Raw genomic sequence first — 16,852 nt, forward strand, 5'->3', positions numbered from 1 at the left:
AAAGGACGTATCACTGTACCCAAAAATGGTTCTGTGCAGCACCCATTTACAGAACAGCATTACATTCTTATTTGAAACTTTGGAGAGTTTCAAGCTTTTATTTTTCCATTTTCCAAGGCAGGGGTGCACGGGAGAATCTTCAGAACACAGGATCAGCATCATCTATGGAAAAAACAACAGCCAATTTATGGGAAATAAGGAATAACTTAAAAACAAAACCCACATTATTGTACATTAATCATTCTGGAATATTCTGCTACCTGGCACAACTCTCAGGATTGTACATAGAACGCAAAGAAGTTCATTTAATGCAATCTAAATAATAACCTAATGTGGATTTCAACAGTGCCAGTGAAATCTTCTTCCGTAAACTGAGAAGGCCTTGAATCAAATATAAGCTAAAAATGGCATATATAAGCTCTAAATTAGCAAGGGCTAGTTTCTCAGGACACACTAGTTTTAGGGTGTGGTGCTGTCTCAGACGATGTGTCATACCTGCTGACCATCTTGGATCACATTGATCTGCTTTCAGTGTTTAGAATTTGAAGCTCTTCTCCTGCTTCTCCCTACACTCTTATCTTAAGCCAGCATATAAACACGAACTAATTTGCAAAATATCATTTCCTCACTAACACCATGCCCTGAGCTAGGAGGTTACCAAAGGAAACCTTCAGCTTTCATAGGATATGCCAATCCGCTAGCAAAACAACGCTGATGGGTCACAACTGCCTGAAGAGGAGAATGCAAATGTAACTCAAAGAGCCCCAACCAGGCCACAGAACGTCTATGCACAGAGAGAAATTTTTCTATATTCGTTACTGTTCCCTGAACTGCCTTATAACCTCCATAGAGCATTTCTGTAGCACCTTGGCATGCAATGCAATAATTCTAGTCCTCTCAAGACTCTCAGCTCACCATACTGTCTTGTTTGTGATTTCTTGGTGCTCAGGACCTGAGCTGAGAATTGCTGTCCTAAAGAATTCATCCTCAACTGCAGCCAATCCATCCATTTTCACAAATATAAACCTAAATCTTTGTTTACAGTTCCAATTGACCCCTTTTCTTGGGAAGAAATTCACTCCAATTTGAGATACAGATACAAAAGGGTTTTGGTCTTCTCCCCAGGGGTTCAAGGAGAAAAGCAATTTAATGTGCTCGGAACGGGAAGCACGGCTGAGTTCTATTTAATGGTGAATAGAACAAGTATTTTTCGTTAAAAAGATAATCCAAGAATTTGCTGTTGAGATTAAAAATGCTGAATAACGTTAGAAAACCCAAACCAAAGTATTAATGGAGTTTATAAAAAAAGGTTTAAATGAGGATCTGGGTGTGAAGTTGAAGTGCTGAGAGTTTAGGATAATCACCATCCATTCAATCAGCTACCTGACTTGTGATCACTTGCTAGTCCAGAGTCCCCCAAATTGTGGGGGGCGCTGGAACATTTTGGGAGGCTGCGGCGGGGCCTGGGCCAGCCTCCCTAGGGAGGGAGTGCGTGCCACCCGGCTCAACCCCACCCCCAGTTGCTGGCCCCCACCGCAGCTCTGCTCCCGACCCAGGGCCAAGTTTGGGGACAAGAGTGGAACTGCATGGGGCCGTGGGCTCAGCTGCAGGCCCCCACCATGGCCTAGGCTGTGGCTCCACCCCTGCCCTCAGCCTCGGCCCCTCGCCATGGCTCTGTTCCTGGCCCCACTCCCTGCCTAGATATACCCCTACCTGTGGCCCCTTTATCTGTCCTTCCCACCCCCACGCTGGGAGCTATGGAAGGTTGATGGGGTAAGGGGGGTGCCACCCTGAAAAGTTTGGGGACCACTGTGCTAGTGGGATTCATTGGTTAAATACTAGACATTAGATAGTAAATGGAAGCATAACTCCTTTATTTTATTTTTTTCATTTTTCTCCTTTTTTCCAGGTAGCACTACAAAGACATTCAAATATTAAAGCCACGTTACAGGCCGTCCTTTAAACACACATAAAATAACCAAATGAACTGTGTCAAGTGACCCTAGAACACAACGTTGTCAAAATAAAAGTTCTTTAAAAGAAAAAAAATGCCATTGGGCAACCAATTGAGAAACCCTCCACATAGAAACAGGTTGATCCAATCACTACTGGCTGCCCAATGCTAGGCTATCAGCTTTCCCAGATGGGCTTGCTGGCTATACACTAAGTGCTGAGATCAAGCCCTTCACCCCCGTTTCTGTCAGTGCAGCTAGGACACCCTTCCTTTGCTCAGCATCAGAAGATTTTACGGAATGGTAATCCAAACAAACAGAGCTATCAAAGCCTGAAATTTTCTATTTCCGAGAGGTGCTGCTGAGAAATGCCTGGCTTTAAAAATGGACTAAATGTTAAACTGTGCAGATTAAAAAAAAAAAAAAAAAGGCAACAGCTTTTCCCTGTGTGGGTCCTGGCCACCTCTCTTTGGAAGGCACTCATTGGTATGCAGAGAATCTCTGTGGTTAGTGAGTATACTGTCATGTAACAGGTATTAGAAAGTTAGCACGCTGGCCCTATTCTTAGCACCACCACTTCAGACTGTTCAGAGTAGCACTTACCCCCTACTCATAGTGTCACCTCGACGGGCACATATTTTTTGCTTTCCCGGAAGAGAAAAACTATGCAAAGTTGCAAACTACAATACCAAACAGGAGAAACCGTTCCAGTTTTTCCCCCTCTTTTTTAGACAGCATGTTTTACAGGGGTGTTTTTAACTACACTGTGAGGTGTCTAATGGAGAACTATAAATCCAAGGGAATTAAACATTGCAGACTCTGTCATTTCTACTGCCAACTGTCATTTATAAGTTGGCTGATTTGCCAAAAATGGCTCTGAGCAAGCAGCTTATGTACCTCTTTACAATGCAGCACCCACTTCACTGCCCCAAAGTGGGAGCGCACAAAGTGCAAGATCCCCTTCCAAAAGAAAAAAAAAAAAAAATCAAATCAAACTGGTCAATTTCAGACAGACACTCCAGATCCAGCTAGAAACTGCCTCCCATTTCAGGCTGGACAGCTAAAGTGAACACGGACACACTTTTTAAAGATACAAACCCAATAAATGTGTGTTTTCCTTTACATGTCATGGGACATATTTAAAGCTTAAGAGAAATACCAGAGTTTAAAAAAAGTGCCTGCCTCAATCTATCTATGTTGCTGTGGGGAGGGTTTCTTCTGGGGGGAGGACGGGGGGATGGGCGCACAGGAAGGGGACGTAATAGAGGGAGAGGGACTGTTGCCATAATCAACTTTACTCTTACGGAATGATGCAATTTATGTAATGATTTAAGCACAATTTAAAACAAATCTACAGTACGTTATTTCAAGGGAAAAAACACTAAAATTGCCAAATGTCAGACTAAACAGCAACTCATATTTATATATAAAAAATTAAAGTCATGTGAACATTATCTCAGCAAATGCTACAACAGTGGTTAGGCATCATCATCTTCCTCTTTTTTGTGCTTCTTCCCGTCGCCCTCGCCCTCAGCTGTCTCACTGGTGTCTCGTCTCCTTTTTCTGTTGCGTGCATTAAGTCTATTTTTAGGAGGTGGCAAAGGGTCCATTCCAAGTACTTTGTGTATCTGCCTGAAAGCTAGCATCCTTAAAGCATGCTAGAGGAGGAAGCAGAAGAAACATTAAGGATGGTACCATTGACAGGACAGTAGTAGGCATGACACAGCTGATACCACATAGCCTATGGTATCTTCTGCGTACAGCAGCCTTTATAGTCACACGCTGCAGGCTGGAGTTTAAAGCTAACAACAACAACAACATGTTCTAAATACCAAGTACAGATACAAAGTACAAAGGACCTTACTGCACAGCTGCTGAGAGCTCATAAGTTCAATTAAAATCCGGGAAAGCTGAGCTAGTCAGTTCCTCTGAAAAATCTGGCCTCACATTTTTTGTCCTGATCCAAAACCTGCTGAAGTCAATGGCAATCTTTACAATAGTTTCTAGCTCTTAAAAAGACTGTTCCCAAAGCCCCACAAAGAGCTAGAAACCACTGTTCTTTGTTTGGCAGAAGAAACAGAGTACAAATAGTAGCAGTCTTCTCACATCCCACATTGATCCATCCTAGAATGATCTCCTGCCTGCTATACCAACAGAAGTGATTCTAACTCCCTCGACCCTTTAGTCTAACTCCCTCCCTAGACATCTCTGTTAGGTACTCTCATTATTCACTGGGGTCTAAGTAGAAAATGCTATACAGAGGCCACATAGGAATATCTAATCTAAAGTCTTGAGTTTAATACAAGCCAGAAAGGTGAAAATTCAATATTTAACTGGTAAGCCTACCAGGGTTGTTCTACACACAGGCAATACTTGGCTCAGAAGCAGAGATCAGTGTGAATTCCTAAGCCAAATATCTGACTTCAGCCTACTGCTCTGGAGATGTCAGGCAAGATTACATACACTAAAAGCATTTTTAATTTTTTCTACCATGTAGTGGCTGGCTTGCAAGATGATTTTTTTAATTTTAAAATTGCATTACATTGCCTGCCAACATCCTAACAATTTTTGACTGATACTCATACCATTGCTGACGTGGCCAACAGGAGCAGATTTTAGATATTGAGAGCAGAAAATGCAGCCCACAGCTTGCCTCTTCACATAAAATCTGATTAAACTGGCAGCTTTTGAGGCTGGTGGATGTAAAGAACTATCACCACACTGTTCATTAAGAAAATTAATAGTATTATAAAGAAATATGGTTGTGCACATTTTTAAAGCATTAACTTAAGGAACACATGGACTTACATTTGATGTTTTTTTACTTCACCTGTTACCATTACACTAACCATAAAGATGGCTAACAAGATTAGAGAAAAATTGTAATTTTTTCATTACGTTTACTTTTTGACAATTCTGTATTTTCTAGTCCATTTCACTGGTTTTCCCTATAGTCAGTTTCCCCTTGTTTTTTTTATGTATTTACCCCTTAATCCCTCCAAGCCACACAGGAGAGAAAACCGTTTTGAAAATAGGAAAATACAACTAAAAAATGGGTAGGGAGACTTGGAGGCAAATGCAATACTGAAACTGACTTAACTCTCTTTAAAGGCAAGTTTACTCTTCAATATGAAGTATTTTTCACATTGATGTATTTCTTTATTTTTAAAGAAGCGTGTAAATTAGGTGCAGCTTTCAGAGTCACAGAGTTGTTAACATGGCTTTTGGGGTCACAAACACATAAAATTGCAAACCAGAGGTTGTCCCTTACCATGGGAGCTGTAGCTGTTTTCAAAACCTTAACTGGAAAGGATACAGTAACCTCAAATACCAATGTATACCAGATGCTTCTCTTTACAGAATGCTTCTACTGAAGTTTCCTTCTCAGTGCTATTAGAAATAACTGTCTTATCTACCTGTGCACTGGCTGTAATATCCTCTCGTTCCTGACTGGTCATAGTCTCTAGAGCATCCATTTCATCTTTCTCACAGGGATCTTGTAGCCCAGGTCCATCTGAATGCAAGGGGAAGAAGAAACCACAACTCTAAAACTCACTATGATCAGGGTTTAAGAAAAAGATGTTTTTAAAAAAATCACATGTAAATAATTTCCAAACGTACAGTGTTAGTTACAAAAAGAAAAGGAGTTCTTGTGGTACCTTAGAGACTAACAAATTTATTTGAGCATAAGCTTTCATGAGCTACAGCTCACTTCATCATAGTTACAGTATCACTGACATTGCTTTTCACTAGTTATGATGATGGGTTACTTTTTTTGCACTTCACTCAACTTGAACAAGGAAACCTCACTAGTCAGTTTCATTTCTGCATTCTCAGGGACTGACACAGAATGCTAAAGTGCTTGGGGTTTATATTTTGTAAAATCTTGCTTAAAAGTTTTAATGAGAGCAATATTATTAATGCACACACAAGTGTTCGGCCTAAACTATCCGAATCTCTTTAAGCACTTCAAAATAAAAAATAATCAACTCCTTCCCATCAATCAAAAAGGCACATACAACTGAGTCCCAGAATCAGTGCTGTGGACAGTTTATTCCAACAGTCATACTTTATCATCTGTTCAGTGGGAAACGATCACAAAATGCAGCATGTACTGCGGGATGACAATACAGATGGCCCAATCCACTGTTTCAAAGATTTTGTGGAGTGACATTACAGATATAAGTTTACAACTGACCCATCAAGAGTGTTCCCGTGGCTACACATTCAAGAACTCGGCGCATGGCATCTCCAGGACTTAGCGGACTTGTTGCACTACTTAAAGCCTTTTCTACAAGAAGTTCCATTGCCTGCAGGAAAGACAAAATCAGGGTTGACTTTTTAAATGAGGAAATGAAGCTAAAATACAATTTCTTAAAAATATAAGCAATGGTGTGTCCTCCACAAAAGGCTGGCAGCTTCTGCGAAGGAAAGAATCCTTTCCTTAGGACTGTGTCTTGCTTTTTAGCTCTTTAAAACGAGACTCAAGATACTGCTAAGGAAGCCTTGTAAAACCATCACGAACATCTAAGCTCCTGCAAAAAACCCTTCTTGTCTACTTGTGCTATGACAATAATAATGAAAACATTTTACTTGCTTGTCAACAAAAATTATTTGGGTGAGAGAATGGACAAATAGAACTTTGCAAGGCTGAGCTTAAGAGAATTCACAACTCAGTTCAGAGTTGGCTACTAACTTCTTTCTAAAAAAACTCTCTTTAGCAAGTCACATGATAGAATTCTGCACCTACAGGACTTACGGAAGTCTGGTCACTTTCTTAGCAAAATTAGGACTGACCAAAGGATTTGGACCACTGTATGCTACATGGGACCATTTAGACCAGCTCCTCTATGGTTTCTTTGGGCATTTATTAGTTGATAATAGCCCTGTTATTTATTGGCTCTTTTCTAAAAATGTTCAAGTTTATCATCACTTGTTTATTAAATTATTTTGTAAACCTACAGGCATCTACCAGTGAAACCCTTGTCACCTTTTATCCAGCTTTCCTATGATGTTTATATGATTCTATTACTACTGTATTAGAAAGTTTTGTCCAATCACCATCAGTAGCATTACAGTTGCACTATAAGTTCCCAATCAAGATCCCATTGTACTAGTGTGATGATGTGACTCAGCAGGGAGGGGGGAGTGTTGACCTGGGAATGTGCCCTGGGGATGGGAGACCTGAGAGCCTGTCACCTGAGCCAGGAGGGGGAGGTGACACCTCTGCCCAGGAATGTGGACGGAGACTGCAGCAGGAAACCTGCTGGGTGGGTTTAGTTTGCAGTTTGGGGCTGGGGAGAGGAACACAGAGAACCCCAGGGCTGGGGTCTAAGCTCCCTGCTCCCCCAGAAGGACGTGATTGAGGGGTCCTGGTTGTACCCACAAGCTCTGTTGTGGACTGTGTTCCTGTTGTCCAATAAACCTTCTGTTTTACTGGCTGGCTGAGAGTCTCAGTGGATCCCAGGAAGAGGGGTGCAGGGCCTGGACTCCCCCACACTCCATGACAACTGGTGGTAACGGTAGGATCTACTGCACCCCGTGAACGGCGCTTCCTGCAGTAAGTGACTGGGGAACAGTAAAACGAAGGGAAATTGACGGGGACCAGGCGTGCTGAAGATTCAGAGAGAGACGGTTTCGGGGGGCGGTTAACCCCTGGGAATGTGTGACCAGAGAGAAGGACTTTTGCAGTAACAGGGTCCCCCGGGGGATTGCAGCGAGCGGTCCCAGGGGCGGAGGAGTCCGCAGCTCGACCCTGGCAAAGAGGTGGTGACCTCAAGAAGGACTGGCACACTAAGGGTTTTTCCTGGAAACCGTGGGAAGCTGCCCGGCCTGCGAGTGGCCAGCAGGGAGATGTACGCTAAACGCCTTAAGAGCGACCTGGTGGAGCTACAGCAGCTCACGAAAGCTCATGCTCAAATAAATTGGTTAGTCTCTAAGGTGCCACAAGTACTCCTTTTCTTTTTGCGAATACAGACTAACACGGCTGTTCCTCTGAAACCTGGTGGAGCTGTGCAGGCAGAGGGGGCTGCGCATCGGGAGGTCCACCAAGGAACAGCTGATTGCCCAGTTGGAGGAAAGGGATCGCTTGGATGACCCGATCCCTGTCTCTGAGGGAAGCCGCCCGGCGGACGCAGCGTGGGCCCTGGGGCCTGACCGGGCTGGGAGGGGTCAGACTGCTGCCCAGTACATCCCGAGACCCTTCCTACCTATGTCTGGGGGAGGGGTTGGGGGAAGCCCAGCGAATACCGAGGGCACCCTGACCCCAGCAGCCAGCAGGGGATCCTCCCGGCGGAGCTCCCCATCCCTGGAGCGGAGGCGGCTGGAATGGGAGAGGGAGAATGAAAATGAGGGAGCTGGAGGATCATGAAAAACAACGTCAACATGAGGAGAAACAACGTCAACATGAGCAGGAGGAGAAGGAGAGGGAACGTCAGGAGAAGGAGAAACAAAGACAGCACGAACTGGAGCTGGCCAGGCTGAGGAGCAGTGGGGCCCCGGCTGTGGTGGGTGAGGGGGGACCCAAGACTGCAAGGAACTTTGATAAGTGCTTCCTGGCCCAGCGTAAGGAGGGGGAAGACATAGATAGCTTCCTGACGGCCTTTGAGAATGCCTGTGAGCTGCACAGGGTTGACCCTGCAGACAGGCTCCAGTTTCTCACCCCCTTACTGGACCCCAAAGCCGTGGAGGTGTACAGCCGGATGACAGGGCCGGAGGCAGGGGACTATGAACTGTTCAAACAGGCCCTGCTCCGTGAGTTTGGGCTGACCCCCGAGATGTACCGGAGAAGGTTCCGGAGTCAGCGTAAAACGCCTGAGGTCACCTACCTACAACTGGTCAACCGGATGCAGGGGTATGCCCGCAAGTGGACAGCTGGGGCCCAAGCTAAAGAGGACCTGCTTGACCTAATCGTACTGGAGCAACTGTATGATCAGTGCCCTTCCGACCTGAGGCTGTGGTTGGTGGACAAAAAGCTCGAGAACCCCCAGCACGCAGGGCAGCTGGCCGACGAGTTTGTGAACAGTCGGTCAGGGGGTAGCCGGGAGGAGTCCCAAAAGAACAGGCCCCCCCCCGATGCAGAGAGAGAGTCACCAGGGGGCCTCCCAGCGGGGAAATAGGGAGAACCCCCTTGAAAGGGGAACGCCTGTCGTCGGGCCCCTCCGACCTGCTCGAGGGGACCAACGTGACCTGAGCTGCTATCACTGTGGCCAGAGAGGCCACGTACGGTCCCAGTGCCCCGGGCTCAGGGACAAAGTGAGCAGACCCAACCTACCCAGGGTTAACTGGGTAGGGACCCAGCTGGACGAGGGGCAGACGACCCAGGAAAGGGGGCCTACCAGTTTACTACCTGCTCAGGAGGGAAGAGTACCCCAGGCCAGCTCCGCCAGAGGGCTGGAGGCTCTGGACTCAGGGTGCTCGGTTTACAGGGTGGGCGCGGGGCTGTCCCTCCGGAGAGAGTGCCTTGTTCCCCTGGAGGTGGATGGGAGGAAGGTCAATGGATACTGGGATACGGGCGCGGAGGTGACGCTGACCCGGCCTGAGGTGGTGGCCCCAGATCGGGTGGTGCCCAACACCTACCTGACCCTGACAGGGGTGGGCGGGACCCCATTTAAGGTGCCCGTGGCAAGGGTACACCTGAAATGGGGGGCCAAGGAGGGCCCCAAGGATGTGGGGGTACACCACCATTTGCCCACTGAAGTTTTGATGGGGGGAGATATAGAGGACTGGCCAAGCAAGCCCCAGACCGCCCTGGTAGTGACCCGTAGCCAGAGCCGGCGAGGGGCACTGCGTCCTGACCTCGGGGAGGGTACCACACCAGAGGCGCAGGACCCTACCCTGGTGGGGAGGGAGCGCCGAGGGGCACGGCTCAGAGAGGCTGAGGCCTGAGACCTGACCACTGAGGGGGAACCGGGCCCCATCCCTTCCCCAGCCGCTGAGTTCCAGGCCGAGTTGAGGAAAGATCCCTCCTTGCGGAAGCTCAGGGACCTGGCCGACCTTGGTGTGGTACGGACCATGAGGAGAGGCTGCCAGGAGAGGTTCCTGTGGGAGAAGGGGTTCCTGTACCGAGAATGGGCTCCCACAAGGGAAGTAGAGTCCTGTGGGATCAGGAGGCAGCTGGTGGTCCCCCAGAAGTATCGGCGCAAGCTCCTGTACCTGGCCCATGACATCCCCCTCGCAGGGCACCAGGGAATCCGGCGCACCCGGCAGAGGTTGCTACAGAACTTTTACTGGCCCGGGGTCTTTACCACGGTCCGGCAGTATTGCCGATCCTGTGACCCCTGTCAGAGGGTGGGGACGGCCCGGGACAAGGGGAAAGCGGCTTTGAGACCTTTGCCCATCATAGAGGAGCCTTTCCAGAAGGTGGCCATGGACATCGTGGGGCCTCTCAGCAAGACGACCCGGTCGGGGAAGAAATACATTCTGGTGGTGGTAGATTTTGCCACCCGCTACCCCGAGGCAGTGCCCTTAGCTTCCATTGAAGCAGACACCGTGGCCGATGCGCTCCTGACCATTTTCAGCCGAGTGGGGTTCCCCAAGGAAGTCTTGACAGACCAAGGCTCCAACTTCATGTCGGCCCTGCTCCAGTGCTTGTGGGAGAAATGTGGGGTCCGGCACAACTGGGCCTCAGCTTATCACCCCCAGTCCAATGGGCTGGTGGAGAGGTTTAACGGGACGCTAAAGATGATGCTGAAAACCTTTATGAACCAGCACCCGCAGGATTGGGACAAGTACTTACCTCACCTGCTGTTCGCGTACAGGGAGGTGCCCCAGGAGTCTACCGGATTTTCGCCTTTCGAACTGTTATATGGAAGGAGGGTGAGGGGCCCCCTGGACGTGATGAGAGACGAGTGGGAGGGGAAGGCCACTCCCGATGGAGAGTCAGTGGTGGAGTATGTCCCGATCTTCCGAGAGAGACTGGCTGAACTCATGGGTCTGGCCAGGGAGAATCTGGCCAGAGCCCAGAGGAAGCAGAAGGTCTGGTATGACCGCACGGCGTGGGCCCGTGCCTACGCCACCGGGGATCAGGTGATGGTTCTCATCCCAGTGAGAAAGAACAAACTACAGGCCGCCTGGGAGGGCCCTTTCAAGGTCGTCAAGCAGCTCAATGAGGTAAACTATGTGGTGGAGCTGTCGAACCGGGCGCACCACCGCCGGGTGTACCATGTGAATATGATGAAGCCATATTATGCCAGGGGGAAGGTGGTGTTGGCCGTGTGTGGACAGTGGGAAGAGCAGGGAGATGACCCTTTAGTAGATCTATTCCCTGGGACCAGAGCTGGTTCCCCCCCGGAAGCAATTCCCCTCTTGGATCAGCTAACCCCTGCCCAGCAAGCTGAGGTCAGGGGGGTGCTGCATCCGTACCGACAGCTGTTTTCCAACCAGCCTGGATGCACTAATCTGACTGTCCACCGGGTGCAGACCGGGTTGCACCCGCCAATAAGATGCTTCCCCTTCCGAGTCACAGGGAAAACTGCTCAGGACCTGGAAAGAGAGGTCCGGGACATGCTGGCTTTGGGGGTGATCCAGCCATCTGCCAGCCCTTGGGCCTCGCCGGTGGTGCTGGTCCCCAAAAAGGACGGGTCGGTCCGGTTCTGTGTGGACTATCGGAAGCTCAATGCCATCACTGTATCTGATGCCTACCCCATGCCCAGGCCGGACGAGCTCCTAGACAAGCTGGGAGGAGCTCAGTACCTTACCACCATGGACCTTACAAAGGGCTACTGGCAAGTGCCACTGGATGCAGATGCCTGACTGAAATCGGCCTTTATCACCCCTCTGGGGCTCTATGAGTTCCTGACCCTGCCTTTCGGCCTCAAGGGAGCGCCGGCCACCTTCCAGCGCCTGGTGGACCAGCTCCTGAGGCGGATGGAGAGTTTTGCCGTGGCGTATATTGATGACATCTGTGTCTTTAGCCAGACCTGGGAGGACCACGTGTCCCAGGTTAGACAAGTGCTGGACCGACTCCAGGGGGCTGGGCTGACTGTAAAAGCGGAGAAGTGCAAGGTGGGGATGGCGGAAGTATCTTACCTGGGCCATCGGGTGGGGAGCGGCCGCCTAAAGCCGGAACCAGCCAAGGTGGAGGTGATCAGAGACTGGCCCGCTCCCCACACCAAAAAGCAGGTCCAAGCCTTTATTGGGATGGCAGGATACTACCGAAGATTTGTGCCCCACTTTAGCGCCATAGCCACCCCCATCACTGAGCTATGCAAGAAGGGGAAGCCAGACAAGGTGGTCTGGACCGAGCAGTGCCAGGAGGCTTTCCGGGCGCTGAAGGAGGCTCTGGTCAGTGGCCCAGTCCTGGCAAACCGAGACTTTGACAAGCCCTTTGTGGTGTTCACCGACGCCTCCGACACGGGACTGGGGGCAGTGTTAATGCAGGAGGATGAAAAGGGGGAGAGACACCCCATCGTGTACCTGAGCAAGAAGTTGCTACCCCGGGAGCAACACTACGCGGCCATCGAGAAGGAGTGCCTGGCCATGGTGTGGGCCCTCAAGAAACTAGAGCCCTATCTCTTCGGGCGACACTTCACCGTCTACATCGACCACTCTCCCCTGACCTGGCTGCACCAGATGAAAGGAGCCAATGCCAAGCTCCTGAGATGGAGCCTGCTCCTGCAGGATTACGACATGGACGTGGTCCACATGAAGGGAAGTGCCAACCTGATAGCGGATGCGCTGTCCCGGAGAGGGGGCCCCGAACTTCCTCAGGTCACTGGTCTCAGTGACCCCGCTCAGTTCAGTCTCGAAGGGGGGAGAGATGTGACGATGTGACTCAGCAGGGAGGGGGGAGTGTTGACCTGGGAATGTGCCCTGGGGATGGGAGACCTGAGAGCCTGTCACCTGAGCCAGGAGGGGGAGGGGGAGGTAACACCTCTGCCCAGGAATGTGGACGGAGACTGCAGCAGGGAACCTGCTGGGTGGGTTTAGTTTGCAGTTTGGGGCTGGGGAGAGGAACACAGGGAACCCCAGGGCTGGGGTCTAAGCTCCCTGCTCCCCCAGAAGGACGTGATTGAGGGGTCCTGGTTGTACCCACAAGCTCTGTTATGGACTGTGTTCCTGTTGTCCAATAAACCTTCTGTTTTACTGGCTGGCTGAGAGTCTCAGTGGATCCCAGGAAGAGGGGTGCAGGGCCTGGACTCCCCCACACTCCGTGACAACTAGACATTGAATACACACACAGTAAGACAGTTCTGGGCCCATGGTACTTACAATCCTCCAGCCGCGGTAAGAGCTGGAAAAGAAGGGGTAGCAATGTGAAGAAAGCAAATGTGCTTCCCTCTCAAGAAGCCAATTCATCCCCCTACCACAGGTTAACAGAACATGTGCAGAAAGAGGAGGGGGTAGAAAGAGGGGACTATTGTACAAGCAAGTACCAGTGGGGACTCTCTCCAAAGGTTAGGTTCATTTCTTCAGCCAAATATAATGAGAGCAAGTCCCTCAACTGCTCCTAAACCAGCAGCACAAAGGCAACAAAGACCGATGAACAAGACCAAAACAATAACTGACACCAGGGTTCAATTACACCGGAGGGATAAAATGTGTTCCTACATTATATTTTTAGTATTTATTGAGGCAATCCACAAGTTAGACTAATGCAGTAGCTAGTATGGCAGAAGGTTTCCTAAGTAGAACTGTATGGTTTACAATAAATAAAATCCAACTAGCTTCCCCAGTTGTTTAAGACTTTCTGAAATAGACATACTCTCTGCAGAGTCTTGATATGCGTAATATGAATAGGACTCCTGGAAGCCTTGTGAGAGAAGAGAGTTCCAGGTCTGCATGGAGCATGTAAACCCACGTAACAGCACAGTGGATTTAGAGCTCAGCTGTGTTAGGAGTTTGTATGTTATACACATATCTGACTCTGTATAGAGTGTCTACAGTCATGCTGATGTTGCTGTTCACATTCTGAGGAAAGGGACCTCTTCTCACAGTGCTCTAGCTAAATCATACTGCTTATGTGGCCTGCAGACATGGGCTGAGGCACCATACTTGTTATAGCCAAGTATGAAGTTGAAAATCTGAGATGACTGCAGATATGCACTAATTATTTTAAACTGTCACAGTCTCCACCCCCGTAAGAGGATCTGGAATTGAATAACTACATACATTTGCTTTGGTGAAGAGGCTATGGAGGATGGATTCCCTATTGCTGAGCAACAGTCTTCTTGTTAGTCTATAGAAAAGGGAGGGTAAATGTAGACCATATTCTGGGACCTACTGAGGTCAGCAGGCTTTACCACTGACGTCAACAGATTCAGCCCTATGTATCCACTGTACTTGTGTGCTTAGCTTATCTTTTACATCATTTCAATATCCCTGATAATCATCACTGTTGCTAAAAAGAAGCGTCTTACATGATAGCAATCAAAGGAAGGATGTCACAGAAAAGGCTTCGGTCTTCTTACCCAATCTGGAAGTGCCCCCCATGTTGGTACACGTTGGCAAAGATCTCGCAGAACCCTGATGATAATCACACATGACTGCAGACCGTTAGCTCTAGCCTTTATGGAAAGAAACAAGACTGCTAACAGAAAATACCTAAGACAATAAAAACCTAAGGTCATACAAGCAACAAAACAAAACTCATTAAAAATATCTTAGAGTCTGAGGAAAATATTCTCCTTATCTGAATATTAAACCATTTGACTTCACATGGAGCAAAGTGTGCACTGTGTAATACGCCATGTAAAAATGCAATGGGGCACTGGCATGCCAAAAAAAGGGTGAGGTAGAACAAAACCAAAAGAGATAAAGAAACTAACCTATCTAGTTAAGAGAAGGGTACACCAATTGTGTTCAAGATTTTGAGCACTCTCAGGGTAAGCAACATTATTTGTGGATTCAGGGCTAGCAAAAGATGTTAGATTGGCAGCTCTGAATACTCAAATCCTCTACTTATCCACAAAGCAGGTAAAGAATGATCAGGACAGGGCAGGCTTCAGTTCTCCACTAGCCAATGCATCGCAAGTGTCCTGGAGAGACCAATGGGGATGTTATCTCTCAGGAGCTATTCAGCTCCTGATTTTCTGTTGGGGTTGTGCACAGTGCTAATTATGGTGGTGGATTTTATAAGTATTTCTTAAACAACTAGAGAGACATGGTGGGGTAATATCTTTTATTGGACCAACTTCCACTGATGAAAGAGACAAGCTTGAAAGCTGACACAGAGCTCTTCTTCAGATCTGGGAAAGGTAGACAAGAGTGTCACAGCTAAAAACAAGGTTTGTTTAGCATAAGGAATTAATATGTTGTAAGAAACCACTCAAGATGAATTGGAAAGTTAACACCTCTGCCGTCAAAGGACAAAGGAAGGTCAGTGGCTCTTATACAATTGTCAGTTGTACTTGAAAGTTTAGGCTCTAAAAGGGCATTTCTAAGCTAGGTGGTGAAGGTGACATATAAAACGATCCTCTCAGATCCATTTACTGACAGGAGCTGACATACGCAGACTTCTTTAGCCTGCCAGAATAAAGATAAAATATTTTGCTTCAGCAGGATTTATTTTCACTAAAACCCTATGAAAAACATAACGGGCTCATTTATATTCTAGAAATATTCCTATTTTAAGTTACTGTACTGTGGAGAGGATGAGTTGGAATGCGTACACGAGAATGTTGGGGTCACTATACAGAAGATGCCCCCAATAGCATCAGTTACACTTTGAATAAACATGGTCAGCTCTGCAGCACAAAACTGTGCCTCCTTCCTTGTACTAGGTTAGTAAATCAATGGGAAATGGCACAACACATCTCAGTGCTTGGAAAAGCTCTTTACCTGGAACCATTTAGCATGACGAAGGGCAGCCAATGACTCTAGGCATTTCTGTTGACTCAAAATATCACAGGGGTCAGGCTGAGATTCTGCTGCTGCTTCTAAGAGGAAAGAAATATATGAATTTTTCTTTGCACCACTTACTTACAAAGCTTTTGCGACCAAGAGTTGTTGTAAAAGACCATAACAGAAGCATAACTTTTTGTTACTAATAGCTATCAAACTAGCATACTGTAGTTTCTAAATCATATCCACAGATAGAAGCCTGACTGCACTGCGATTAGAGATCATTGTCTCCTCCATGAAAAGCAAGCAGGCTTTTTCAAATGAGAATGTGTTTCTGAAAGCATTGAGAGCAGCACAAAAATCTCCATTAGCAGATTACAACAATTAAGTCTGCAGATTCATAAAGTTAAGTCTCGAACACAGCTATCTCCATCCATCTTCTGTTCCCCCCCATTCCGGAAGGTGAAGGGAAAAAGCAGCACAGGAGTTTGAGGAGGATTTCAGCCTCCTGATTTTGTCACTTTGGAAGTATTCCGACAGTAGTAACCAAATCAACAAGAGGTATCAAAATGTCTGCTCAGTCACCATGGTTATTTCATTTGGAAATTATTACGTATTTAGTACATCAAAACTTTCACACATGAAGTAATTTTAAACCATCAATGATTTACTCACCTTCGTCAGTGGAAGCATCCTCTCTCATGAGAGGAGATGTGACTGAAATTGTGACCTGCATTTTTGGTTCCTTGCATGAACAGATGAGTATATTTGCTTCCTCAGCATCAGATGAAACTTCATACTCATCTTCAGTTAACGTCTAGAAAGTTAAAAGAACAAAAACTCCACTTGTTTCACCTTCAAGTTCATGTGCCAGCATTACCTCTACACCCCACTATTAAAAAAAAACTTATTTGGTGAATTTTTTGTTCAAGAAAGAAATTGACTAATATAGTTTAAAAGCTAGGAATGATGTAGCATCAGTTTCAAGTACATTAGTAGAAAAAATGGGTGAGGTAATATCTTTTATTGGACCAACTCCTGGTGAAGGAAGGGACAAGCTTTTGAGCTATACAGAGCTCTTCCTCCGGTCTGGAGAAGGTAGACAGAGTGTCTGAGCT

General features: G+C 47.4%; 1 protein-coding gene across 5 annotated transcripts in view; it reads right to left on the reverse strand.

Annotated features, from left to right (window-relative positions):
• Window positions 1-1,857: 1,857 nt before the first annotated feature.
• The window catches only part of LOC140903365 (zinc finger RNA-binding protein-like), a 93,232-nt gene continuing 78,237 nt past the window's right edge, over window positions 1,858-16,852 (reverse strand). For 3 of the 5 annotated variants that reach the window (XM_073324582.1, XM_073324579.1, XM_073324580.1), the window contains exons 14-19: window positions 16,410-16,551; window positions 15,732-15,829; window positions 14,363-14,458; window positions 6,151-6,262; window positions 5,369-5,466; window positions 1,858-3,610 (exon numbers count right to left, since the gene is read on the reverse strand). In XM_073324582.1, the coding sequence (XP_073180683.1) occupies window positions 3,431-3,610; window positions 5,369-5,466; window positions 6,151-6,262; window positions 14,363-14,458; window positions 15,732-15,829; window positions 16,410-16,551 (726 nt within the window). In that variant the 3' untranslated portion in view covers window positions 1,858-3,430. Of the gene's footprint in view, window positions 3,611-5,368; window positions 5,467-6,150; window positions 6,263-14,311; window positions 14,459-15,731; window positions 15,830-16,409; window positions 16,552-16,852 lie in introns of those variants that run through there. The other 2 variants (XM_073324583.1, XM_073324584.1) reach the window with 2 other exon arrangements.

The sequence above is a fragment of the Lepidochelys kempii genome, chromosome 25 (assembly GCF_965140265.1).
Source record: "Lepidochelys kempii isolate rLepKem1 chromosome 25, rLepKem1.hap2, whole genome shotgun sequence".
Lineage (NCBI taxonomy): Eukaryota > Metazoa > Chordata > Testudines > Cheloniidae > Lepidochelys > Lepidochelys kempii.